At 42.3% G+C, this 27,909-nt stretch overlaps 1 protein-coding gene across 4 annotated transcripts in view; it reads left to right on the top strand.

Moving 5' to 3' along the window:
• The window catches only part of CHST8 (carbohydrate sulfotransferase 8), a 273,333-nt gene that overhangs the window by 29,824 nt on the left and 215,600 nt on the right, over positions 1-27,909 (top strand). For 2 of the 4 annotated variants that reach the window (XM_034788316.1, XM_034788314.1), the window contains exon 2: positions 25,034-25,261. In XM_034788316.1, coding sequence (XP_034644207.1) covers positions 25,102-25,261 — 160 coding nt within the window. In that variant the 5' untranslated portion in view covers positions 25,034-25,101. Of the gene's footprint in view, positions 1-18,783; positions 18,823-25,033; positions 25,262-27,909 lie in introns of those variants that run through there. The other 2 variants (XM_034788315.1, XR_004647979.1) reach the window with 2 other exon arrangements.

The raw sequence follows: 27,909 nt of genomic DNA, 5'->3' as shown, positions 1-27,909 counted from the left end.
ATATCTCACATTCAACAATCCAGTTTGGAAGAAGATCATTCTTTAGTAACTCATACTCAGTGTTACCTTATATTTCAGTAGCTCATTTGCAAAGCTGTGAATTTCTCCTGCATCACGATGATGAGGATTGTAATAGGTTTGGTGTTTTGTGGGAGGTGTTGCTTAGGTCAGATGGGGAAGAGCTTACCAAGCAAATGGGGCAAGCCAGCATTTGGGCGTTGAGGAATTTGTTCACCTGACATCACCAAAAGAGAGAGCTGTCTCCTGTGCTGCAGCTCAGTTAAGAACAGTTGACACAGGGAAGTTTTGATGACATTGCTAATGTGCAGTATCAGCACTTCAGAAAGGCTTTCCCTACACAGTCATCATTCTCTCTCTGTAACAGCATCACCAGTACATCTGCATCTTCCCCAGCCTCCTATGTTACCACCTACTTATGACATTAAAATACCACAACAACGAACTACTCATCACACAGCAGTGTGGGGGGGGGGGGGGAAGAGGAGGCAAAGGGAAGAAGAGGAAAGTAGATGGGAGGAGGCAGGGGAGTTACCCCTGATGTCACAGCCCTAACAACAATTTTTCATGGGTACCAGCCAGAAGACCCCTAATACACAAATGCATCTTATTGTTAACCATCAGGTGCATGATTTGCATATGCATTAGTTATGTGGTACAGATGTGACAGCAGTCACAGCATAGCCCGTAATGGATCTCTTCAATCCTCTTCTCACATACTGTGAGCTGTGAATGCATCTCAACTACACATTACAGTTTGTAGGAGCCTCAGATTCCACTGCATGTTAATATGACATTTACTAACACATTGAAGCTATTACTGCAAAAAACATTAAAAATTTATCCACCTAAATAGTCAGATAATGGGACAGTCTGGTTCAAAGCTGGGAAGTTGAGAGCGAAGTCTGAAATGCTGCACTTAACCCCAATGTTATTACTCGCTATTTTGGGATCTCCCCACAGTGGTCCTGCCATCCATAGGCACCCCCAAGAAGTGAGCTTAAAGACAAAGCAGTAATTTTCACGGGGGTGAATGTGTGTGAACTCCAGTCATTGTTACCCCCTGTCACGAAGGCTGCAGAGATGAAACATTACTATCTAGAACCACAGGGGTTGCCTTAATGGCTTCCACAGTTTGGTACATTAAACTTTTACAGCAACATGTGACACCCTGCACAGTACAGCTAAGTTCCAGTCCCTCCGTTGCATATTACTAATGGGCAACCCACGTATTACTCACAGCAAGTGGGTCAGAAATCATATGCAGAATGATTTGGCTTTTAAAAAATATTATTCTAAAATGTTAGCTCTTCTTCTGATCTATTGGATTCATATTGAAAACCAGGCCACAATCTGTCATCTGGAGCAAGACTGCATGCATACAAAGCCATCAGAGAGTGCCAGATTTATTGCCTATAGAGAGTTCACTCATGCCCCAATAAGAGGAGATGCATACTGTCTGGAAGAAGAGAAACTGCTCCCAATGAACTTCAAATGAGCATTTTGGTGGTAGCAGCAAGAGTCTTGGGACTGGCACTAAGCAAAGAATTGATTTGGAATATACTGGGACTCATAAACTTGTTCTTTAGGAGGATTTGTTTCACACTACTCCAGTGGAATTGAATAGAGCAACAACAGCAATACAGGTAATGGCAGCAAAAGTATGGCCTTTAAGATCAGAGTTGTTAGTCTCACTGGCCAGTTATTTCCTTAGTGAGTCAGCCTGAGGTTTGTTCCCAGCCTATAGCCACTAGGACTTTGAGAGTAATGGGACTTCACTGAGGCCTTGGCTACACTTGGGCTCCAGCCGTGCCGCAGGTTTTTTTTTTGCTTTGCCGTTCTGGCCGCCTCGGTTTTTTTTTTTTTTCTTTTTTTTTTTGCTCTGGGTGGCCAAAAAGCCAGCCCTGGCAGCAGGTAAACAAACCGGCCCGGCCTGCCAGTGGCATTCCCTGAACAAGTGGAGGACCAGCTTTGAGAACCACTGTCCTATAGAAGGATGAAGCTATGTGAATACCAATGTCACGTACATTTCATAGGAAAATCGTGTTTCATTTCATTCTGTTAGTTTACCAACTATGTAAAATGTATACACCCTCAAGCATTCAAAAATCATGAGTCAGACCCCCGCAATATCATGAGATTGACTTTAAAATCCGCACGATTTTTTAAAATAATTACTTTATTTATTAAATGTCACAATTTCCTTCTGCCTTTTATTTTCATAGATTCCAAACCCACAAGGGATCATTGTGATTATCTAGTCAGACCTCCTGTATAACACAGGGCATAGAACTCCCCTAAAATAATTGCTAGAGCATATCTTTTAGAAAAACATCCAATCTTAAAAAATTGTCAGTGATGGAGAATTCACCAAAACTCTTTGTAAATTGTTCCAATGTTAATTACTTTCACCATTATAAATTTTAATCTATATAAATAAAGACACCTATTCAAAGCTCGTTGTGCCCCAACATAATTAATAATATAATAAATATAACTAAATTAAACCTCAGCAGCACTAAAATCACAGGAGCTTGGCCCCTTATCATTTAGGAAACATGCCCTCAGCCTTCTCCAGAGCAGTGCTCCAGTCCTAAAAGAAGTGCCAGAATGCTCCCTTCCAAAAGTGCCAGAACAGTGTTGTGGCATGACTTGAACCCTGCTGCAGAGACCATATCAAACAGGTATCTTTCATAGTGTGGCCAGAAAATTACCAAATAAACTATTGAAAATTCTCTGAACTGAGGGAGCAAGTCCCAGAATCAAGGAGCCCTGCCAGTCTCCCCTTCTCTTTTATAATGAGGTGGATCCAGCTTGAATACGCCTGGTGACCACAGCTGTGGCAGTATGGCATGGGGAGAGTGGCAAACCTTCAGATAGGTCCTTTGATGTGATGCAAGGACACATGAATAAGCAATTAGCGAGCAGACCCAGAGATAATGGTTGAGAATGGAGGAAAAATTCAAAACACCTAAACCAATAAAGCTATGAACTGTTTGAAAGTACGACTATGAAACAGAAACCTACACCATAATGGAATTTAAATAAATTGACATATTACAACATTCCAGGCCATGAATCTATTCTGCACTGTACTTAGTGTTAGGAAACTGCAATGATGGATTGAAAGATTTTATAATTGCATTTGATGCATGACCAAAATGCAGTTTTGTTGCAGAGGTTTGTACTGTAACTAAAATATCAAATATTTGTTAGAAAACCAACTGCAAAAGTTCAGCTCGTGTGATATAGGGGCTCTATATATTGAATGAAATGTTAATGTATTATGCTTTCAGATGAGAACTTTTAAAATAGTCTTATTTTCTTGAATGTATGGGTTTATCATTATCAGCATGAACACAACTAGCACTCTTCAAGGTTTCTTGCTGAAAAGAAATTGAGCGTGCAAATACTCTTTCATCATAATCACTCTGGCTGTGCAGGGTAATTCATAAAAGAGCCAGAAATATATTGAAATTCAATATTGTTTTAGTCCAAATCAATATTAATAATTGTTTGCATTTTTAAAGTGCAATTTGCAATTGAAAAATGTATAAAGATCAACCAGTAGTTGCTAGCACGTCAAATTTTCCTATTAAACTTAAAGGCAGAATAATTTTACTTAAAAATGTTTCTTATAAAACAGGAGAAGGCATTGATCTGAGAAAATAGCTATCTATTATTTATATGCACAACATTAGAACCTGTTTTAATTATACATGAGCTAAAAGGTCAGTAACTATTTTAGATTTTAAGGTCTTGATTTTAAAATTGAATAGTTTCATACAAATATTTACAATGGGTGCCTGCCAATTTCTTTCAGTTCTTGGAGTGTTCATAATGGCTAAGTTCACATACACATTAGCCAAGGTTAATTCTTGAGATTCGGTGGTAGGAGGGGTGCCTCTCAGCACGTATAGCAGAAATTGCATAGTAGTTTACAAATGTGAATCTTTTGATTTGCTACACTGCAAAATACTTAGCTTATAAAATGTATGAGTGAAACCATAAAGCTCTGCTGGATAACCCAAGTAGTGTCAATGATCAAAAGTAAACATTGTAGGTTTTTTCCTGCCACTAAGGTTTGGGTGAGCAGGCATCATTTTCCAAATGAACAGTAGACCTGCTTTATGTGGAGCCTTTGTGATAGATCAACATGTATTTTTTAAAAAATGTCAATTCATAGACCACACTTTATGCCAATTTCTAGACCCACTGAAGTCAGTGGCAAAATGGAGTTTAATGGGATCAGGATTTGACCCCATTCTCATTGATTGACATAATAAATAATAAAAGGGGAAACAGTTATTTATTATTTATATTATAATAGCACCAGGAAGCACCTGGCCACTTTCACCAAGGGCTGTACATAACACTGCTAGGGGAAAATGGGTAACAAATTTTATTTTCTTCAAAAAATAATTAAAAATCTTTAAAAAAAACCCTGAACATTTTTGATGAAAATAGAAATTCTTACGAACATTTCCATTTATTCAAAATGCCATTTTCCATCAGGAGGGAAAAAAAAGTTTTGATGAAATATTTTTGTTCAGCTCTATTGTACAAGCTTATAGCAGAGATATGCCCTGCCCAAAGAGCTTGATGCTACTGATACAACCAAAGCTTCAAATATTTACATTTTATCCATCCAAAACTGTGTTGTAAAAATGAAATCAAACAAAACAAAACATACACTCAAAAACTACATAAGAACTTTAGGAGCATATCTGCTCATTGAAATCCAGGGGGTATGAATGGGCATAAGAAAATATAGCAGAAAACTAAAATACAAACGAGATAGAAAATGTTTTTCAAGGAAGACCCAAAACCCCAGGCTGTGTACAAAAATGAACCACATCTTCTCCAAACTTTAGGCAAAATGAGGGCATTTAGTATCTCTTCATTTCAATAGGAGCTGAGGGTGCTCAACTACTTGCAGGAGGTACCTATCTCTCAGGGCTGCCCAGATGATTCAGGGGGCCTGGGGCAAAGCAATTTTGGGGGTCCTTTCCATTAAAAAAAAGTTGCAATACCATAGAATACTATATTCTCATGAGGGCCCCTGTGGGGCCTAGGGCAAATTGCCCCACTCCCCCCCCCCCTTGTCCCCCCCCCCGGCGGCCCTGCTATCTCTGACAGACTCCAGCAATCACAGTTCCCCATTATTCTTAGCACACTGAAATTAGTGTCCTTGTATTTCACATTTCCTTTTGAATAGCATTTGCTTGTTTGTTTGATACCCTTAAGGCGTCTTTGAATTTAGATTGTATGGTGAAATCCTGACTCCAGTGGAGTTAATGGGAGTTTTGCCATTTACTTCAGAGGAGCTAGTATTTCACAGCGTATGGTTTTATTTTTATTTATTTATTTTTTAAAGCAGACAAATCTTTGTACAGATCCTCATACAAAACTATAAAAGAGAATCAGATGATTGAAGGTTCAGTGGTTCAGGTACTAGTCTCCACTGCAATTAAACACTTGCTGTTGGCCCGTGTCAGGGGACTCAGGCTTGTGGGGCTTGGGCTGCGGGGCTATAAAATTGCAGTGTAGACATTTGAGCTTGGGTGGAACCCAGGCTCTGGGACCCTCCTCGCCCTCCTGCATCCCAGATCCTGGACTCCAGGCCAAACTCAAATGTCAACACTGCAGTTTTAGAGCCCCTCAGCCTGAGCTGGCACGAGCCAGCCATGGATGTTTTATTGCAGGGTAGATATACCCTAAGACACCGGGGTTCAGTTGCTCTGCTTGACCAGACTTCCTGTGTGACCTTGTGCCTCAGTTACTCATCTGTAAAATGGAGATAATAGCATTTCATTTTCTCACCAGGGAAAGATAACTATATTATAGATTGTGAGGCACTCAGATACTATGGTGATGGTGGTTACATGACCTAAGACAAATTTTATTTAGATTCTATTTATAATAGAATCAGCACATGTTAGTGGCCAAGACCCAGATCCTCAAAGGTATTTAGGCAACTCATTCACATTCATAACCTTGCTTTGTTTGAGCCTGATCCAGAGCCTACTGAATGGGAATTGCATAGAAAGGTTCCCATTGACTCACATGAACGTCAGTGGGCCTGCATCAGATCCTGAATGTAACTGTCTGTATTTTAGTAGTGAATGTAGATTTCATTCCTTGCAGTAACACCTCCCACCCCCATAGTAAACGTCTGGTACAAACTCTTAACCGGTATGAACTGTGTTTCAAGGTCACTCCATGAATCGTATGATTGTTCCCTAGACAAAGGTTATGTTTACCCTATTTTCCCTTTTCTGTCAACATGAGTTCTTTTAGCTGTTGTTCTTATGAATTAATTGTATTCTGCTGTTGTAAAAATACTCAGCTACATGTCAGGTGCTCTGTATTACAATTGAAAGGGATGTATGTAATACTCACAAATGTAACACAAATGTGACATTAAGAGTATATATACTATTCTAGTATATAGCAAATGCTTAATAAAAACTTGAAAACAAGAAATATTAAAAATATGTCAAGTTTTCCTTAAAATAATTTCCCCTAGTGTTATTTTTAGTAATTAAGTTCCTTGCTATCTGTTAAGCTCAGTCATCCTACACACACACGAGAGGGCAAGGCTTTGCAGGAGCAGGCTCATGAATGTTAATGTAATAATATACATTTTAAAAGCACCACAGAAATAGACACGTAAAGAAGCCCTGGTCCTGGCCAGGGGAGAATTCCTCCAGCACAGGAACTGTAGAAGACAGCCATAAGGTTGCCTTCTCAGGACCCCTTAACAAGTCTTGGAACAGGGGACAATTTGGTGGTAGGGCTAGGGGAGGGGTGTTTCAGGGCAGCAGGGGCAGCTCCAGGCATTTTCAGTGCCCCCCCACCCTCCTTGTCTGGTCAATCAGATCAGTGGAGCAAACACCAAAACACAGAGTGGCACTGTGATGTGGCAACTGCCCTGCTTGCCCTCCCCTTAAAACTTGCCCTGCAGGGCACAGCTGCAGCATGCAGGACTGTGGAATTCTGCACAACACTGCTACATAGGGCAGCCTGAGGAAGCTGCTATAATCAACAGCCTTCAGTGCAGGTCTAGATTATGCCAGGGCCCTCTTCCTGCCCCCAGGGCAGCCCAGGATCTGGAGAGCACAAAAATGGCTTTAAGCCACCATAGTCCCCCCTTTCCCCTGGGCTGTGCCTTCTAGGGGTGTTTCATAGATTCTCACTCCTTGTGTTCAGTGAGGACAAGCCAACCTGAAAATGTCATATTGTAAAGTTCAGCCATTTTGATCTGTCTGAGTGAGAACATCCCTGCCTTTGGAAAAGTATATGCTCTTTCACTTTTACACAACTTGAGAAGGGCAGACAAGACTTTGCTGAAATTTAAAAATGTTCAATTCTAAGCCAAGAGCTGGGATGGAACATTTGCGCCGAGAAGAATCCTGTTTAAGATATTGATGTACATGTCAAAGGAGAGGGTTATAATGAAGCTCCAATTTTATGTTACCTTAACATTAGCACTTGCTGCAATTAAAGCTCTTATTAGCCCTGGCAAATGTCCTGCAATGTCTCAGTCAATTCCTTGGTAAAGGTGGAGGAAAAACTGCTTTTATGCTTGAGTCTCTTTTCCCTCACCAGCTAGACTCAGTCACATCTTTAACTCCTTTGACAAAGTAGGGATCTACCTTCCAGAACAGTACCAGACACATCTGCATCAGAGTTTCTAGACTACCTGTAGCTCAGCAGATATAGGAAGTCAGGAAGAGCTGCAGTTACATAACAGAGTCTAATATTGATTTGACATAGGTTTTTACTCTGTATCCGTGTAACAAAGAGAACTTTCCAGGTGATGTGTAATGGTCTCTCCAATATTATCAACACAAAAGCAAGTATGTCCAACAGATGGTTGCATTTATTTTGTATGTGTTTTTATTATTAAATCTGACAAAACATGCTTGAAAAGAGTTTAGTAACAACAAATCAAGTGGTAAAATTCTCCCACTTTACCAACATTATAAAACAGGTTTTAAAGAGAAAGATCCCAGGTAATTCAAGAACTGCATTGCTCATTCTGGGCCCAGGCTACTGTTCCAACCAACATCTTCTCAGCACAGGAACAGTTGGATGCCATCCTGGTTCCATTACTAACAAGAGCAAAATGTCCATGTCTGTAACTGTTCCCCAAATGGTTCTTTGTCTACGGCCTTTCAAGACTTCCTCTCAAGCTTCTTTGGCAAGTTTCTGCCTTAACACCTGTCCCTTGAGAAGCATAGGCGCGCTGATTTTGCCTGATGTCCCTCTTGGTAGAGAGACCCATAGCAGATTCTACCCTTCTCTCTGATCATTCCTAGACTGAGGAAATCAAGCTATTTTTTATATCCAGTATACTTTGTTAGCTGCCTACAGTTCCCAGAATTGCTGGACTACAAGTCTCAGAGTCTCTTTGTGTTTGGCAGAGATCATGTCACAGGAGAGCGCTGAACCCTCTTAGGTTATGTCTGCACTGCAGCTGGGAGGTGAGATCCCCAGTGTAGATAGATTTCAGAGTAGCAGCCGTGTTAGTCTGTATCCGCAAAAAGAACAGGAGTACTTGTGGCACCTTAGAAACTAACAAATTTATTAGCGCTAAGGTGCCACAAGTACTCCTGTTCTTTTAGTGTAGATAGACAGACTCGCAGTAGCCCAGCTCCAGCTACTGCACTAAAAATAGCATTGTGGACACTGTGGCATAGGTGGTAGCTCAGGAAAGCTGCCCAAGTCCGAGTCCGAGTCCGTCCAACCTCCTGGGTCCAAGTACAGGGAGCTGGCTTGAACCGCTGGCTGTGCTGCAGCATCCAGACTGCTATTTTTAGTGTGCTAAAACAAACTGTGTCTGTCAGTACTGGGAATCATACCTCCAAGGTTCAGTGTAGACATAATCTTACGGGGCCAGCTCCCTCCTGTAACTGGAGAATAGGGAATATAGTTCAGGCCCAGGACCACAGATGGGCTTGTCTGTACACAAGTTTCAATTGCACTCCTGCTCTGCTCTTAGCACCAAAAGAGTTCTCCAGAGTTTAGAAACTCTGGTTTCTGAATGACCAGTGAGGAGGCGATGAATGAAAATTAAGGTTATATCTATACAGCTCACGTCAGCAAGTCTCTCAGCCCAGCTCAACAGACTTCAGCTGGTGGGGCTCGCACTAGTGCTCTCAAAATAGCTGTGCAGACAGAGCTTTGAAGTTGTGGCTCCGTCTGGGAGGCTCAGAGACCTCCCTCCCTAGGTTTCAGAGCCTCAGCCACAGCCCGAGCTGCAACTTCAAAGTGCTGTCTACACAGCTATTTTCAGAGTGCTAACTACGGGAGCCCCCAACTGGGGCTGAGAGGCTCCTTGCCCCTGACTGTGTAGACGTACCCTAAGAGGACGTGCTTCCTCCAGTGCTGTTAATTAGAGCGCCTCATATTTTTTCAACCAAAATCTTCTCTCCAGGAGCAAATGTGGTAAGGAACAGGAAAAGGTCGATATATACTTCTCCCCCCCCCCATTTTTTATGAGAAAATTAAAAACAGTTTCTTATGAATGGAAATTATGAAATGAAAAAGTCATTTAAGTTTAATTTTTGGAAACTGAACCTTTCAGTTTTTCGTTTTCAGATTTGTCGTCCCCCCCTTTCATTTCCCTTTTTGACTTCCACCTCTCTTCCCCTTCCTTGCCCCCACTGGATCCACTTTTTTCACCCTTTTTTTTTTTTTTTTTTTTTTACTGTTTTCCAAACATTAAAAAATTGAGAGACAGCAAGAAAGAGAAAGTGGAGGGGGGGAAAATCCAGAAAAATCCAAAAATAAAAAATCACCAGTATTTTTCAGTCTCGAAAAACAACCAAAATACATTGTAGGTCAAAACCAAAAATTTTCATTTTATTTTATGACACTTCAGAACAAAATGAAAATATTTGTTTCAATTTGTTTTGAAATCTCCCATGGGAAACAAATATTTTCACTGAAAAAATTTTAACAGGAATTTAAGCAAGAACAATTTTCCAACCAGCTCTACTTATATTATATTTGAATTAGCTGTTTCGTTCTGACTGCCCATATCAAGGGAAATAACTTATCTTTAAGAAATGTTTATAGAGGAAGTGAACAAGTACCTTGACAAAACAGATGGAGATCATTCTCATTAGGAAGGAAGTGTTCGAAATGTTTCAGTAAAAAACAAATTAGTCATCATGGCTAGAAAGATTAAAAGGACTAGTATTAAGTGAAAATAGCCAGACGTACACTGTTATGAAAGTTGCTTGGGTTAATAAAGAAAGCTACTCAGCTGCCACAACACAATGCTCCCATTTCAAGGTTATGAAGGCTATTTTCTTTTCTTCCTGAAGTTACCATAGTAGCGTCACAATGAACGAGTGCCAGGATGAGCCGGAGATAGTTTTCCCTTTGCCTTCGCAGAAGCTCTGTTGTTGTGTTTTGTTTTCTCAAGTGCAGAATTAAAACCACCTCTGGTTTTGATAGGGATTTGGATTCACAGCCTACAGGAGCATGGAGCATTTTACAGTTCTCATTTTTCACCTGTTTATTTGTGACTCACAAACAGAATTGTTATTCTCTACTTTAAAATAATTTTTGCTTCTAGAACAAGGGGATACAATTTAAGAAATGCAAACCCCAGTTTAAGGAGCAAAATTATATAAGGGCATGCAGCAAACCAGCATCATTGTAGCAAAACAAACCATACACAAAATCCCTCAACTCTCACCCCCGGTGTTGCAAAATCACTATTGTAAATACACAGACAAAACCCAGTGATGTCAGGAGGTTTGGAATTCAATTTGGATATTTATCCATCAGTTAAGGGTAAATTATTTGAATCCACATGTATGAAGGACCTCAGCAGCCTTGTGGCCCCTGCTTCATTTTCCCCTCCCCTCAACAGCCCCCACAAAAATTCCATTCCTCCATCTCTATGTACACCGCACTGACATCTTGGAGGGGAGGCATATTGGCCTCCTAAACCTTGGATGTCTTGGGGGGAAGGGAACAGGTCCAGCCTCCTCCATCCCAAGCTTACTCACTGAGGGAATTTTGAGTTGGAGCTTTCAGATTTCTGCAGGGGAGGCCTGAAGCACATTTAGGGGAGTTGATGAAAGGGGTCTTCTTTTCCATGGCAAGAGAAGCGATTAGCAACATCCAAATAACCAAGGCTAGATAAGTGAGCCAGGGAGTAGTTTTGGAAGTGACTTGGTGTAAGTCTAAGATGCCACCAACAAGTGGACACTGATTTACAATATGGTCCATAGTTCGCAACTGATGTCCAGAGTCACAAGTTGTCTTTCATCTCTCGGAGACGTAAGAGATGACAGCAGCTGCCCTGTAATGTTCTGAAATGGTTCAGTGCTGACCATTGTTTCGGGGCAGGTTAAAGCTTGGATCTTCTTTTGTGAGGTTGGTAATCAGGTGAAGGGGGTATCTCAGTGAAATACAATTCTGTGTGTGAGCTGGAATCATGGCTCTGAGAATCCACAAAAAACACTCCTGAAAACTTGATCTTTGTTTAAACATCCAACTGGGCAGAGGGAGCAATGGCTTCCCAATTTGTAATGGTCTCTTTCTGACTGGCCACTGACTTACCATTGTGAGCTTGGGAAATTTCAGAGCATTTAGACTAGCTTTTAGAACTGAGCCCTATCACATTCAGGACATGCTTCTGCAATACTGTAAGTGGGACAATGTCCTTTAAATTACGCTGCCAAACCCAGTATGGGAGAGAGGCTTTCCTTGAACCTAGTGGGTCTAAGCATCTGTATTAGAGTATTTGCATCATTGTTATTCTGGTGCTGAAGGAAGCCAGAAGGCTGAAAAATTCACTATTTACGCTGTCACTATATGGCTCCAGTGAGATGTTAATTTGAAACAAAGTAAAGAAGGCTTTTTCATTTCAAATTTAAAATGCTTTAGAGCGATTTTTTTTTGTCCTACAAATGTTCTTGAGAAAGTGTGTGTTAACTTGTTAATGACTTCGTGTAGTTTTGAGGAGATTAGAAACACATGGCTCCTGCAGTAATTTGTACCCTGAAACTTAGAGAAGAAAATTTTTCTGACTTTGAAAAGGACTATTTGGGTTGTTTACTGAGTGCTGTGCCTTCTTTGGCTTTAATAATATACAAAGGCAGAAATCAGAAATGCCTGCTTCTTGTTGCAATATGTGATGGGAATTGGATAGGCGGGTTTTGTGTTTTTCAAGTGTTGACACCCTGTTCTTCAGTTCCAATCCCGTAGAACAATTTTGTCGTCTTATATAGTTATGTCAAACCTCAGCAATGAGTTCAAACGTGGATGAATACACCTATTAGTGTTATCTAGGGACAGCTCTAAAACTGATGGGAAGAGGCTGCTCAGGTGTAACAGAATTTGACCCTGATCTTTGACAAACTCAAGGTTTCCACAAGAATAGGGGAAATCCAAATAATTGCCTTCTAGCACAGTTATGATTTTTATTGTTGTTGTGTGGATTTGTGGTGTGTGGATTTGCCCTAATGCAAGTTAAAAGAAGCCCCTGTAAAGCACAGAATTTTCATAATGGCAGAAACGCCCATTTTGCATAATTGGAATGTTTGGTTTTAAGAGACTGAGAAAGTCAAGATGCATAACGGCATAAATGACTGGAGCACAGAGCCAGTAAAAGTCAATAGGTTCTGCATTATTTAAAATAACATTGAAGACATGTTATCAGTGGCACATAACATATGTGGTCAGGTGAGCAATTTCACTGAGACCTAGCAGCACCTCTAGTTGCACAGAGAAATGGGTGCCAGATCATCAGCTACAGTCACAAATTCCAATTCATTGGAACCTCAATTTCTACCTGCTCAAGTGACTTTTGGCAAAGCTGAGAGGTTAAAAGAAGGATGAATAAAATCATAAAACAGGCAAGATTGGTATGCTCTCTCTCTCTCACTTCTTGAATTCCAACTGCTAGGTTGGTTATAATGTCCAACAGAGCTGACCAGGCCAATCAGAATGTCTGTACCTAAGCCATATTGTGATGAGGGACTAAATCAAAAATACTTTGTTAAAAAATAAATGCCCTTTGTTGTTCTATGGCAGGTGTTAAGATCCTCGACACTGGAATTTTAGAGAGCCAGGAGAGCTATAACTCCCCCATTCATTACAGTGAGCAGTGACTTCTTGGTACAACCTGGATAATCCACTTATGACTTCCATCTACTTAGGTTTCCAGAGACAATGCAAGCCCCAATTTCAAGCCCCATTATGTATTTTCCCTGTCATACAGCTGATAAGAAAACCATTTTCCCCACAAGAAATGTTGAATGAAAAATCTTGAATTGAAAATTTTCAGGCGAAAAAATTTGGTTTTCCAGAGGGAAATTTCAAACTGAAAATGTTCATTTCCTTTTCACTTAACACAACAGACTGGTTTTTTTTGTGTGTTTTTGTTTTGTTTTGTTTTGTTTTGTAGTTTCAAAAAACAATGAAACATTCTAAGTCAAAATAAAACCTCTGTTTTGTTTTGAAGTGTCAACTGGAAACAATTTTTTTTTCTATGGGAAATTTTGAAATAAACAAAAATTTCCATCAGAATATGTAGTAAATGCGTGGGCAAGAAGAGAAGGATGTGTGACAAGTTACTACCCAAAGGTGCATTCTTGGTGTGTGGAAAGCCGCTCACCAAGAGGACTAATGGTTTCCCACTTTCTCTCCATGCTACAGAAGGTAAAGAACTTTGGCCTTAATGGTTGGGTTTATTTTTTGTTTCCTAACCTCAAAGGAAAAAGCTGAGAGTGACCAAATGAGAGATTTGTAATCTCTTCCCATCTGATTCAATATCTGTGTTTGAAATCCAGCCTTAGCAGAGAATACATATAGTGGAGAGAGATACATGTTTGTACATCCCTCTTCTTAGATGAGTGTCATGGCAAGTCTAATAGACACTGCAGGTCAGGTGTAAAGCAGAGAGTGGATACCTGGAAGATGGGAGGACTTGGTACCCTGGAAGCAGTCTGAGGTAAAGGAGTCTGGCTTAACCTCAGGTATCAGAGGCAGAATTCCCCTTCCCTCTCCAACCTGGTGTGCCTAGTAATGATGAAACTCTAGTAATAATAGCAGTTTCTTTCTCTTCCTCACATTCCCTTATTTGTTACCGTACCTATCCTAGTCTTTAACCATGCTACAGAACTGAAATAAAATGGTTTTAATAAAACATCCAACTTGGGTGCCACTCAGGCCCACACCACCCGCACAACATTCAAGAGAAGACACAGACATCCTACAATAACTTCCCAACCCCAAACATCATCTTCCAACTCGGCTGCCCAGCTCCTTAGTATGTTTCCACTGTTTTGTTTTCATTTCCTGATTTCGTTATAGATGTCACACATTATTAAAATACATCTCTGCACTAGCACTGGGGATCAATTTGACTGGGTGAGTCTCCTCAACTACTACTTTAAAATGTTCCTAGCGTGTAGCTTTAAACTGGGGAGTGTGATATTCAATAATCGGTACCCACACTTCTGCAGGCAGGAAAGATAAGAGGAGCAAGAACAAACAGGACAAAGATATACATGCTCATGCAATAGAACATGGTGTATCTTGTAGAGTAAGCAGCAGTCCTAGCCTTGGAAAGATGCAGACACTTACATGCTATTGCAGCTGTTTGAATAAAGCTGTGAGGCTTTGAGTCCTCTATGTTTGGAGCCTGCTGTCAACCAGAGGATTTGGTTCAAGCTACAGCAGCTCACGTGGCATGAAAAATGAGGTTTATGTTGTGCATGTGAACTAGACATTTACATTGATTTCTGTGTGATCTGTAATTGTCTAATTTAGTAATCAGTAAGTGTTTGTAAACAATCTGAGCATTTCCTTGACTCGCTGATGTATGCGTTAATATCAACCGGATATCAACACTAGTCTATGTGCATTTCTTCACTTGGGGCTAGACAGGCATCCTGCAATCCAGCCTGAGCAAGGGCCAGTGCGTAGCTGCACTGTCCAAGGAGCATAGCAAAGCCTTAGAGTCACAATCTGATTTTGCGTCACTTTTGCTCTTTAGGGGAAGTAAGCTGCAGCAGCCCTTCACCTTCCACTCTGGCTCAGCTGTGCCGACCAAACCAGAGAGGGGGTGGGGAGGAGCCATGGCTGTGCCCACTACCCTACCCCATCAATCTGCACAGGAGATGGGGTAGTAGCCTTTTGGCAGCTACTGTTCCCCAGTACACAGGGTCTGGCAATTGGAGTAGCCCACACAAGAGTGTAAAGAATGTTCCTTAGGCCCCCACTTCCTCTGTGAGTGATGGAGCCCTTGGAAAACAATTGTTTGTACTGCTGTTTAAGTCATGTCCCTTCAACTATGTTTTCCAAAACATTACATGCCAGAGATACTAGGTGTGCACAAACATAAGCCAGCCTCTAACTAAAGGCAGAAAGAACTTTCCTTGTGGCCATGTTATGCCATGACTGTCTTCAGCAGGGTTTCCTCCATCTTCCTGTGAAGCAACTAATACTGGTCACTGTCAGCGACAAGACACTGGTCTAGATGGACCACTGGTCTCTTCCAGAATGGCAGTTCCTAGGTGTCTACTTGAAGAATTAGATCACAGGCAGAAGCCTAGTTTACACACGTATCAACTTAATGAAGTGTCAGATTTCTTGGTGGATAAACAAGAGGGTTGGGGGGAAAGCCATTATCATGAATCAGTAAACAAACCCATGTTATCAGGCACATGAATGTAGATTGGTTTATGCATTTCTGCCAAAGAATTTCAAGCAAAAGAAACATGTCTTTTCACAGCAGTTTTCAACAAACTGTCTCTTTTTGTAGTTCTTGGATTGATGCATTATTGTAATGTCAGATCATTCACAGTAATATGTTCAGTCCATAAGATTCCAGAAGATGGTTGCTGAAAAGCACAACTATAATTCAGTGGCACACCTTCCAGGCACTTTCAATAAAATGTTCATTTTAATTTTCATTTAAAATGAAAACTGCTGTCTGTCAAAAGACTGAGGCCCTCCCTCTATGACCTAGCACTTTGTGTGTCACACTGCAGGTAACTCATTTTCAGCAGCGTCTCACTCTACAGTTATACTAAACTAGTTCATCTCCTGTAAAACAGCTAATGCAATATGGCTTTCCCATCATGTTACTTTGCAATGTCATTTCTGCCATTCTAATTTGCTTTCAATGTCACCTGGGAGCATGAAGGAATTATGTCTACTTGTATCTTTGCAAATAAAGGGTTTGATGTCTGAAAATTCTGCTAAAATATTCATGCAATCATAGTTCATGTTTTTACCTCCAACCACAGCACACCTTTCTTTAAATGTTTGTTTTTTAAGCAGGGCTGGCTCCAGGCACCAGCATAGCAAGCAGGTGCCTGGGGCAGCCAATGAAGAGGGAGGCGGCACATCCGGCCGTTCGGCGGCGGGGCCATCACTCCCTCTTGGAGCAAAGGACCTGCTGCCGAATTGCCGCCATAGAATGAAGAGCTGCTGCCGCTTGCGATCGCAGCTTCCCCCCCCCGCCCCCCGCTTGGGGCAGCAAAAATGCTAGAGCCAGCCCTGTTTTTAATGATACAATAACACCTTTCCCCTAATATCATACTAATACTTATCTTCCTCACAGGTGTTATAGCAATTAATTAATATCAGGAAGGTGCTAACTATCATCATACGCACATACTCCTGCTGCTTTCAAGGACAGCGTGCTCAGATACCACGGTGAGGGGCTGTGACAGATTTATGTTACCAATTTGCCAGGGGCTTCAGGTGATCAGGCTGAAGCCTTAGGATCTTTAGGAGAGGAGATGAAGGAGCACACCAAGTGACTAAGTTTAAAGCTTTATTAACCAAATAACAGCGGTGAGTGCTGGGCACGCCCCACGTCACTCAGAGGGAGGAAGAAAGTGTTAGTGCCTGAGCCCTAACCCACTTTTATACTTACACACGCACAATGGGTGTAACGTAAGAAGAAGGGGGGGGGGAAGGGTAGACGAGAGTTTTGCCCTGAGCACAGGTCGTCTAGGGTCTGCTGTAAATCTTTGGCTCGCTTCAGTTCTCGGGAGGGTTTTAAGCCCTGGGTTCTTCTGGGGACGTTTTCATCCAGGGACCCTCCTCTCCCGTGCTTTCAGTACCAGTCCGAACTGGCCTTCCGTGGCTCCCTTAGTTTCCCCAAAACACTCCGGTTTCAGGGTCGCGAGACTGTTGTTTTTTAACTCACTGACCTTCGCAATCTTACTAGGTTTGCAACTCCTTCAGTTCTGTCTGGCTTAGTTCTCCTTTCTCATGGCTGGCCAGGGTTGAGATACAGGCTTCTGGCTGTTTGGCAGCAGAGAGCTTGTTTGTGTGTTCTGGCCTTGGGCTGCAGTTTCGTTCCTTATCTTCGGGCCTAGCTGGATTGTCGAGTTAATCTGTTCCTTTCTCCCTTCCTCCCGCTCCAGCCTCTTGTAACCTGCAAAGGAGTCTTCCACTCCAGACTCACACCTTCAACCCTTCCCAAGATACTTTCCAATGCATATAAAGGCATTAGCAATATACAACGCTGGTGCTGACCCAGGGGATCCCATCGGGGGGGGCATTTTATTGTGACAGGGCAACCATATATAAACTTGATTGGGAGAAAGGGGTTTAGCCACCAGAAGAAGTGTAGTGAGAGTATAAGTTACATATATTTCACTGCATTTTTGCCTGTTCTGAGTGAGCCACTTTGTGAGATATAATTCCTATGTCGTCTAGAAAGTTATGGTCAGCTTGACAATGGAAGTTAGAATGGAAAACTTTGTGCAGCCTTATCCACTGCAGCTGCAATAATACTGTATAGTCCCAATACTGATTTTATCTTATTGACCAGTTTACAAATGACATATGATTAGAGTCTTTTAATAACCTCTCCTTGGTATTTTTCCAACAAGTATATTTCATTTGTGTGTATAACTGGTTTCAGAGTTTGTGCTTCCGCAACTTAAACACTGGATTTAGAAAGGCCTAGGGAATGCATATCTAGCATAGAATCGTAGGACTGGAAGGGACCTCGAGAGGTCTTCCCATCCAGTTCCCTGCACTCAAGGCAGGACTAAGTATTATCTAGACCATTCCTGACAGGTGTTTGTCTAACCTGCTCTTAAAAATGTCCAATGATGGAGATTCCACAACCTCCCTAGGGAATTTATTTCAGTGCTTAACCACCCTGACAGGAAGTTTTTTCTAATGTCCAACCTAAACTGTCTTTGCTGCAGTTTAAGCCCGTTGCTTCTTGTCCTATCCTCAGAGATGAAGGAGAAAAATTTTTCTCCCTCCTCCTTGTAACACCTTTTTATGCACTTGAAAACTGTTATCATGTCCCCCCTCAGTCTTCCCTTCTCCAGACTAAACAAACCCAATTTTTTTCAATCTTCCCTCATAGGTCATGTTTACACTGTTGACTCATATTTAGCTTGTGCTCCACTATGACCCCCAGATCCCTTTCCGCAGTACTCCTTCTTAGGCAGTCATTTCCCATTTTGTATGTGTGCAACTGATTGTTCCTTCCTAAATTGAGTACTTTGCATTTGTCCTTATTGAATTTCATCCTATTTATTTCAGACCATTTCTCCAGTTTGTCCAGGTCATTTTGAATTTTAATCCTATCCTACAAAGCACTTCTGACCCCTCCCAGCTTGGTATCGTCCACAATCTTTATACGTATACTCTCTATGCCAGGGGTCGGCAACGGTGGGAAGCCGTGGTCAGCACATCCCTCGGCCCGCGCCACTTCCCGCTGCCCCCATTGGCCCAGGACGGCGAACCACGGCGAGGGGGGGCCGCGATCGGCCAAACCTGCCGCGTCAGCAGGTAAATAAACTGGCCCAGCCCGCTAGGGTGCTTACCATGGTGAGCCGCGTGCCGAACGTTGCGGACCCCTGCTCTATGCCATTATCTAAATCACTGAAGATATTGAATAGAACCACATACAGAACTGATCCCTGTGGGACCCCACTTGATATGCCCTTCCAGCTTGACTGTAAACCACTGATAACTACTCTCTGGGAACGATTTTCCAACCAGTTATGCACCCACCTTATAGTAACTCCATCTAGTTTGTATTTCTCTAGTTTGTTTATGAGACGGTCATATGAGACAGTATCAAAAGCCTTACTAAAGTCAAGATATACACATCTATCACTTCCTCCCTATCCACAAGGCTTGTTACCCTGTCAAAGAAAGCTATCAGGTTGGTTTGACACGATTTGTTTTTGACAAATCCATGCTGACTGTTACTTATCACCTTATTATCTTCTAGATGTTTGCAAATTGATGCTTAATTTGGTGAAAACTGAAACTAAAGTCATTTAGCACTTCAGCATTTCCACATTTTCTGTTATTGTTCCCCCCACCCCTTAACAGGCCTACCCTGTCCTTGGTCGTCCTCTTGCTTCTACTGTATTTGTAGAATGTTTGCTTGTTACCATGGCAGGTGATCCCCACTTTGGGGAGGCTAGCATGCCTGCCCTGCCCCTTGTGCCCGAGGCCCCACCCATAACAGGAAGACCCCTGAGGGGCCTCCCCGCCATGACCAGAGGAGCCCTGGATTGCCCACCCCAGGCCAGCCCCTCCCTCCCCCTGAGCACCAGGCTGGTCCCAGCACCGGGTCAACCCCCCCCCGCCGCCCCCAGCCTGAGTGCCGGTCTGGCCCCAGCACCGCACCGCTTCCCGCTGCCTGAGTGCCGGGCTGGCCCTGGGCCAGGCCAGGCCGAGCCGAGCCATCCCTGGAGCACTGGGCCAGCCCCAGTGCCAGGCCCCAAACTGCCCCCTGCCTGAGTGCTGGGTAGAGCCAGTGGCCCCAGTGCCCGTCCGAGCTGCCACACTTCCCTGCCAGATCCCCGTGCCCACCGCTTGCTCACCATGTCTGCATCCCGCCCCCGAGAAGTATCAACGTAGTGAGCAGTGGGGACCTGGGGTGGAGATGGAGGGTGGGCAGTAGTAGCAGCAGGGGCCTCGGGGAAAGGGTGGAGCCACCGCAGCACAGGTGTCCGCTGGCGGCAGCAGCCTCGCCTTCCCTGGCCTATTATACCCACCAACCATGATTGTTACCCTTTATGCCTCTAGCTAGGTTAATCTCATTTTGTGCCATGGCCTTTCTAAGTTTGTCCCTACATACCTGTGTTATTTGTTTATAGTCATCTTTTGTAATTTGACTTAGTTTCCACTTTTTATAGGATTCTTTTTTGAGTTTCAAATCATTGAAGATCTCCTAGTTAAACCAGGGTGGTCTCTTGCCATACTTCCTATCTGTCCTACGCAGTAGGATGGTTTGTTCTCGTGCCCTTAATAATGTGTCTCTGAAAAACTGCCAATTTTCTTGAACTGTTTTTCCCCTTAGACTTGCTTCCCAGGGGATCTTACCTACCAGCTCCCTGAGTCTGCTAAAGGCTGCCTTCTTGAAATCCATTTTCTTTATTGTGAAGTTTTCCCTCCTACCATTCCTTAGAATCATGAACTCTCATCATTTTATGATCACTTTCACCCAAGATGCCTTCCACTTTCAAATTCTCCACCAGTTCTTCACTATTGGTCAAAATCAAATCTAGAACAACCTCTCCCCTAGTGACTTTCTCCACCTTCTGAAATAAAAAAAACTGTCTCCAATACATTCTAAGAACTGGTTGAATAATCTGTACCCTGCTGTGTTATTTTCCCAACAGATGTCTGCATAGTTGAAATCCCCCATCACCACCAAGTCCTGTGCTTTGGATGATTTGTTAGTTGTTTATAAAAAGCCTCATCCACCTTCTCTTCCTGGTTAGGTGGTCTGCAGTAGACTCCTACCATGACATCACTCTTGTTTTTTACCCCTTTTATCCTTACCCAGAGACTTTCAACAAGTCTGTCTCCTATTTCCATCTCAAACGCAGTCCAAGTGTGTACATTTCTGATATATAAAGCAACACCTAGCCTTTTTTCCCAGCCTGCCCTTCCTGAGCAAGCTGTACCTTTCTATACCAATGTACCAGTCATGTGTATTATCCCACCAAGTCTCTGTGATGCCAACCATGTCATAGTTGTGTTTATTGACTAGCATTTCTAGTTCTTCCTGCTTATCATAGAATATCAGGATTGGAAGGGACCTCAGGAGGTCATCTAGTCCAAGCCCCTGCTCAAAGCAGGACCAATTCCCAACAAAATCATCCCAGCCAGGGCTTTGTCAAGCCTGACCTTAAAAACCTCTAAGGAAGGAGATTCCACCACCTTCCTAGGTAACCCATTCCAGTGCTTCACCACCCTCCTAGTGAAAAAGTTTTTCCTAATATCCAACCTAAACCTCCACCACTGCAACTTGAGACCATTACTCCTATACCCCATACTTTTTGTGTTAGTATACTGACATTTAAGATATTGATTTGATTTCCCCATATATTCTCTCTTGTCTCTCCCTTATCCTTGCTATAGCAACCCATGCTTTTCCCAGATTCTAACCCTTCTCCCAGGACTCCATGTTTTTGACTTACCTGTGGTCTTTTGTCTCCTGCCCCTTTTGAACCTAATTTAAAGCCCTCCTCATTAAATTAGCCAGTCTGTATCCAAATATGCTCTTCCCCTTCCTTGATAGGTGGACCCCATCTCTACTTAGCAGTCCCTCTTCCCAGATCTGCATCCCATTGATCAAGTAAGCCAAAGCCCTCCTGGTGACACCATGACCTTGCAGCCAGGCATTCACCTCCAGGATTCATCTGTCTCTGCCTGGTCCCCTACCTTTGACTGGAAGGATTGAAGAGAACACCTGAGCCCCCCACTCCTTCATCCTTACTCCCAGAGCCCCGTAGTCACTTCTGATCTGCTCACGGTCATACCTCGCAGTATCATTAAAGTCCACATGGATGAGTAGCGTGGAGTAGTAGTCAGAGGGCCAGATGATCCTCAACAGTTCCTATGTGATTTCTCGGATATGGGCCTCTGACAGGCAGCATTCCTCTTGGGATGCCATGTCAGGGAGACAGATGGGTGCCTCCGTCCCCCTCAGAAGACAGTCACCAACCACCACTACCCTACATTTCCTCCTGGGAGTGGTGGCTACAATCTTTCCAGCCTTGGGGGTACATGGCTTCTCCTCCACCTTTTGGGGGCAATTCCACATTGCTTGTGGAGCATAACTCATGCTCCACAAGCAATGTGGAATTGCCAGGGCAGCATAACGGTTCTTCACCACTATGGTGGGTGGGTTGGGAGTAGAGGTTAAACACCGCCTACTGCCAGAAGTAACCAGTAGCCAGTGTCCTCCCTGTGACAGAGCCATATTCTCCTCCCCTGGGGGCGTGACAGCAATTCCCTCTAGCTGGATAGCTTCCTCAGCCTTGGACATCTCCATATGAATATTCTCAATGAATTCCTCATGGGCACAGATGCTCCTCAGCCTAGCCATCTCCACCTGTAGCTCTCCTATCTGCTTCCTAAGAAATTCCACCAGCAGGTACCTCTCACGCTGGCTGGTCCCTGCAACCTGGCTTTCTGAGAGTGGGAAATGCAGGCCACAGTCTCTGCAAATCCACACCAGAATCTGGGTAGAGGCATCCATGGTCAGGTTCTCTGTCTGGATACAGGTGGAGGAGACAGGAGCAGCATTGGCACTAGCGATGCAGTCTTTCCTAACCATAGCAATTATATTATGACTCTCTCTTACGGACTCTTCTGTTCGCTGACTCCTCTTGGTCACTTAGCCTCTGGCTTTTAAGGCCTCTCCTTGCCAGCCTGACTCCCTCATTAATTGCATAGGGGGAGGGTGATCACTGGGCTGATCAAAGATGATCGAACAAGGCTCAAATAGTCCCCAAACACACAATCCCAGCTGACCCTGTACATTTAAAATAACCTGAAAGAGAAAAAAACCACAAACAGTCAAACAAGCTCACTCACCCCAAGATTAGTACTCACACTTTTTTAGTTCAGCAGGGGGATTTTCTTCTCTCCCTTTCAATCTCCCCTGTTTGCTACCATGTATAAAAAATTGTTCTCATTCACCAAGCTTACAAGCCTACAGCAAGTTAATTAAAGTCAACTGAGTGAAAAAATAATTACAGGAAAGTAAAGATGGGAGAAGCCCAAACCCATAATTTAGAACCTTTTGAGGTTTATGTTTTGGTTGAGAGGTGGTTTACTCTTTTTTTTCCCTTTTCCCTGGCTCCCTCTTTATTCGCTAATGGTGAATTTAACAGACCTTCATTGGGATAAAATAATCATCGGGGTCTATTTTCCCTTCTGTATATGTGCATGTCGCTTGTAGCTTTCATTAAACGTTGCATATTGAGAGGACAATGTGTGATGTAACCCGATGGAGTCCTGATCCTGAACAGGGCCTCTGGGATATATGATATAATGTAATTATTAAATAATATTAATAAGATAGGTGTATTCACAGGAATGTTGGGATGTCCTTTATGACTTTTGACTCTGTTTTTAGTTTGAATAACAACTTTTAAACAAATCAGAAAAAAATGGAGCGGGATCTAGATTTATCTTTTTTTTTAACAAGGTTCTAGTTGTTTTGGAAATCAGCATTTGCTAAGGGCTTTCTCATTCTGCTCAAAATGGGATTTGTAAAACTCAAATTTAGGCACACCATTGTGTTGTAAATCCTAATAGAGATAACTCTGTGTTCTCTTAAACTGCCCCCAGCAGGATCAGGAAAGGATAAAATGTTACTGGTTATGACAGTGTTTCTCAAACTGGGGTCGCCGCTTGTGTAGGGAAAGGCCCTGGCGGGCCGGGCCGGGCCGGTTTGTTTACCTGCCCCATCTGCAGGTCCGTCCGATCACGGCTCCCACTGGCCGCGGTTTGCCGCTCCAGGCCAATGGGAGCTGCTGGAAGAGGCGGCCACTAAGTCCCTCGGCCCGCGCCGCTACAAATAACCAATAACACCACTAGTGTATTCGTCCTCTGTCCCTGGAGTTTAGTGATGCAACAGCATTCTTTTGGATCTTCTCTCCCCTCCCTCCCATTTTTTTTTAGTTTTAGTGTAAACATTTTCATTTAGTCTTTCTGGTTGAAATTTTAGGTAAATCGCCAAGCTACAATCCCTGTCTCACCCAGCTATCATCACTATTTAACTATATATATATTAGGCAGGATCATGGTGTCTGAATCTGCAGATGCTTAAATGCTGAAATAACAAGACACTTAATCTTGTGCTTATCATTAAGCACAAGTAGTACCATTGATTTCAGTCTTTTACCTATGTGCTTTGTTGAATTGGGGCTTTAGTACCAACTGTAGTGTGTTCTGTGACTAGCCCCATTCCAAATTTCACAGGGATTACATACAGTAATAAGTGCTATGCCTGGTAGTATTTACAGAGCTGAGCCCATAAACTCTCTCATAGATCTTAGAGAAGGAATGAGCTAATAGTTCATATAGTCCACGGTCCTGCCAATGCCAGCCAGGTCCAAGCTGGGTGTTTTGTCCAAGCCAGTTAAAGATGACCCAAGCATCTGGGTCATTACTTCTCTTAGGACACACAGCTTCCTTAGGTCAATATGCCCACCTAGATTTATAAATGGGATGCATATTTGGTCTACAGTACAGGCTGTTTTAGAAAACTCATTTTCCTATTGAATGATGCAGAAACCTGCAAACTGTTTCTGTCATTCTCTCCATGTTTTCTATGCAAGATGCAGCTCATGCGATCATTTTCCCCACACTGTCACCCTTTATGTTTTCATATTGTTTAACAAGTGAAAAATAAAAAGTGACACATGCTTCAGTTGGAGCAAACAGGCTGTTAAAAGGGGGTTTCTGTGCAAGTACATTCCAGTGTATGATCATTTTCCCCAAATTATACTTTTTTTTTATATTCCACATTTTCCTCTAAACAAGAGGAAAACACAAAGTGATACATACCTTATTAAAAACAAACTAATGGGGAAGAAATTGACCAGATACGTGCAATTAGATTCACTGGGGTGATATGTAGATCAACTATTAGCTCTCAATAAAAAAAATCAACCTGCCTTTACAAAGGGATATGGAAAAATAAATGTTGTATGTGGGTGTGTTATTTTTTTACCTCTTGTAGATGGTATTATAATGGAATGGCAGCTGAGAAGATGAGACTATGAGTGAAGAGTGTGTCTTGGAGATTGCATGCAGTTCATTTTCCTGGGTCAAAAGTGGATTGGTTTGAGAACAATAATTATGAGGCTGACGTGTATGTTCTCCTTCATCTTGCTGTTTGGAGCAGCGGGACTTGTCGTCTTCATTCATCTGCAGGATCCAGAAGACATAGTTCATCAGCAGACACCAGGTTAGCATTCCAATTTCTATCCAGTAATTTTGTCCTGTATCTTTGACACTCTTTACATACGTTACAAAAGTGATGTGAGCATAAATGTTCTCTGGGACTAATATTTCATTTTTTATAAGCCAACCGTGGGACTAAATATTTGCTCATAATAAATCTTGCTTAAAAATCAGACTCAATAAAGAATGTCAGGTTATGCGAGAATCTTTGCTTTGTCAAGGATGTCAGCTTGAGTTGGGGCAAATTCTGCTCTCAGTTACACTGGTGTAGATCCACAATAACTCCACTCACTTCACCCATACAGATACATGCCTCCCAACTTGCCACTGCCCAGTGGGGTGCATTGTGAGAGACAGACCCAAAATGAGGGACACATGAAAATTAGTCACTCAAGAAACTGAAAATGTTGTGCGATTCAGTACTTTAGTGTGAATAACTCATGATTCGTTATTTCTGATGTAATAATTTTCAACAATGAGACTTTGAGGAGTCCATATCTCTGTGGAAAGTAGGTAACTTTGGGACTAAAATGAGTGATGTCCTTCACAATGAGGGACAGTTGACGGATATGCACAGATATAAGCATGGGATTCATGTTGACAAAGGGCTTGTCTACATTGCCCCATATGCCCCCATGTAGAGCTGCAGCATGCACTGAAGTGTTTCTCTGTAACTGCCCCATTGTAGACCCTGTTAGTGTGAACTAAAACATCCACCAGTCGGAACTATGTTAATGTGAAGTAGGTACATTTTAACTAGCACTAGCAGGGTCTACCTGGGGAAGTTACAGAGCAATACTTTAATATGTGCTGCAGCTTGAACCCCTGTAACCTGCACTGCGGAGCCATTTAGACAAGCCCTCAGTTACATATGATACCTCACTGGTGAGCATACAGTAGGCAGTATGAAATCCTAGACAGAGGGATGCCAATGGAGTTACTCTAGATTCACTCTGGTATAACAGAGGGCCGAGTTTGGTCCATTGTGTTCTTTTATACTGTGTTCATTTGATTAAATATTATTTCTGTTTGCTTGTCACAATTAATGTGCAGTTGGTAATATTTTGTGTATTTTAAAGGCAAAATACTGCTATCATGTTAAAGGAGCTGCACCCTGACACACAGAATCCTGTAATTGTCATTACATTAAGTGCTACCCTCTGCATCCAGGCTTATTAAGTGCTTGTCTCTGTATCATCAAACATACTTAAACATTAATATATTTGTTATTTAGACCAATTGCACTCTAATTTTGAAAGCAGCCACTCAGCCGAAACTGTGGAAATAATGAATCAAAACTGTGCAATTGATTGAAAGTGGAGGATTTGCCAGTCACGTCACTTGTTTTTTTTTTTAATATAATTTTGTATATTTACATGCAAAACAACTTACACATTGAACTGACATAATGGGCTAAATTCTGCTCTAAGATATGTGCCTATAAATCCATTTGAAGTCAATGAAAGCTGCGTGTACACATCTGAAAGAGAACAGGGCAATAAGAAGAAACATTTGAAACAGATTATGACATGTGCTCGTTGTAATAGCCCAGCTCTCTGGATTAGTTGGGGATACACAGAATGTAGGAACTGGCCCACAGTTTTTGCAGACCTGCAATACCTAGACACAAAGTAGCTTATCAAGGGCTTGTATTCTTCACCTAATAATATGTTTTGGTTTTTACAGTGAAAGTAGATGACCCACTGTTGTTAGTAATATAGGAGAAAACCAGATATGCTATAGTTATTTCCTAATATTATATGAATTAAAAAAGAAGTCTGTGTAACAAACTCTAATTCTGGGTCATGTCATCTCTGCAAATGGAGGATGAGCCAAAACCACAGCAGATATAGCAGTGGGACAGCATCTCCGACATGGCAATGTTTCTCCTTTTCCCTGTGGAAGGACCTCCATGGGATTAAGCTCTGGAGATGTGGAGGAGATGGCTCAAGGGTGAAAGGGTTTGTGGCCAGGGAACTAACCCATCACAGCAGCATACTCTCCAATGTTCATCACACAGTTCTCTAAGACTTAGATCATGTCTGCAAAATAGGGTTGTTAAGTAGCAAGGCTCTGCCTTCATTCTGTACTACGACAATAACAAAATCCCCTGTGAAAAGTATTCACATTTGTAATTAATTTTTCCTTAAATAAACAGAACTCGTGTTAAGCATGAAATATTTCGAAAGAATATGTAGGTGCATGAAAATTAATTCCACAATAACCCTGGACAACTCCCTCTAAAATAAAAGAAAATTTTCTTCTTCTGTAGCCTGTTGGGATTAAATTCAATCCTCGGGTGTACAATATAACGTTCCAGGTGGAAAAGTTTTGACTCTAGCAAATATGGGGTTTTATTTGCACACACAAAAATAGATGCAACAAGCACACTAGGTGGGAGTTACACCTGCAGTATTGATCTGCTCTTGATGCCATTGTTTACTACCTGTTGGACATCAGAATTTCATAATTAAAAAAAAATTGTTGGTTTGCGTTCTACTTATGAAAGTCGAGAACTGTACAGCACTGGCTTCAACTAGCCCTGTGTAAGCTTTCCCACGCTTCTCTACCATTGCCTCTTAGTCCTGACCTGTTGGATCATTGTTCTCCCAATCATGAGCCTCTCAAGCACTGACTGCTGATTGTGACCAA

The sequence above is a fragment of the Trachemys scripta genome, chromosome 13, assembly GCF_013100865.1.
Source record: "Trachemys scripta elegans isolate TJP31775 chromosome 13, CAS_Tse_1.0, whole genome shotgun sequence".
NCBI classification, from domain to species: Eukaryota; Metazoa; Chordata; order Testudines; family Emydidae; genus Trachemys; species Trachemys scripta.
Note: the sequence above shows the minus strand (reverse complement) of the source record. Positions and strands in the feature narration are given on the sequence as shown.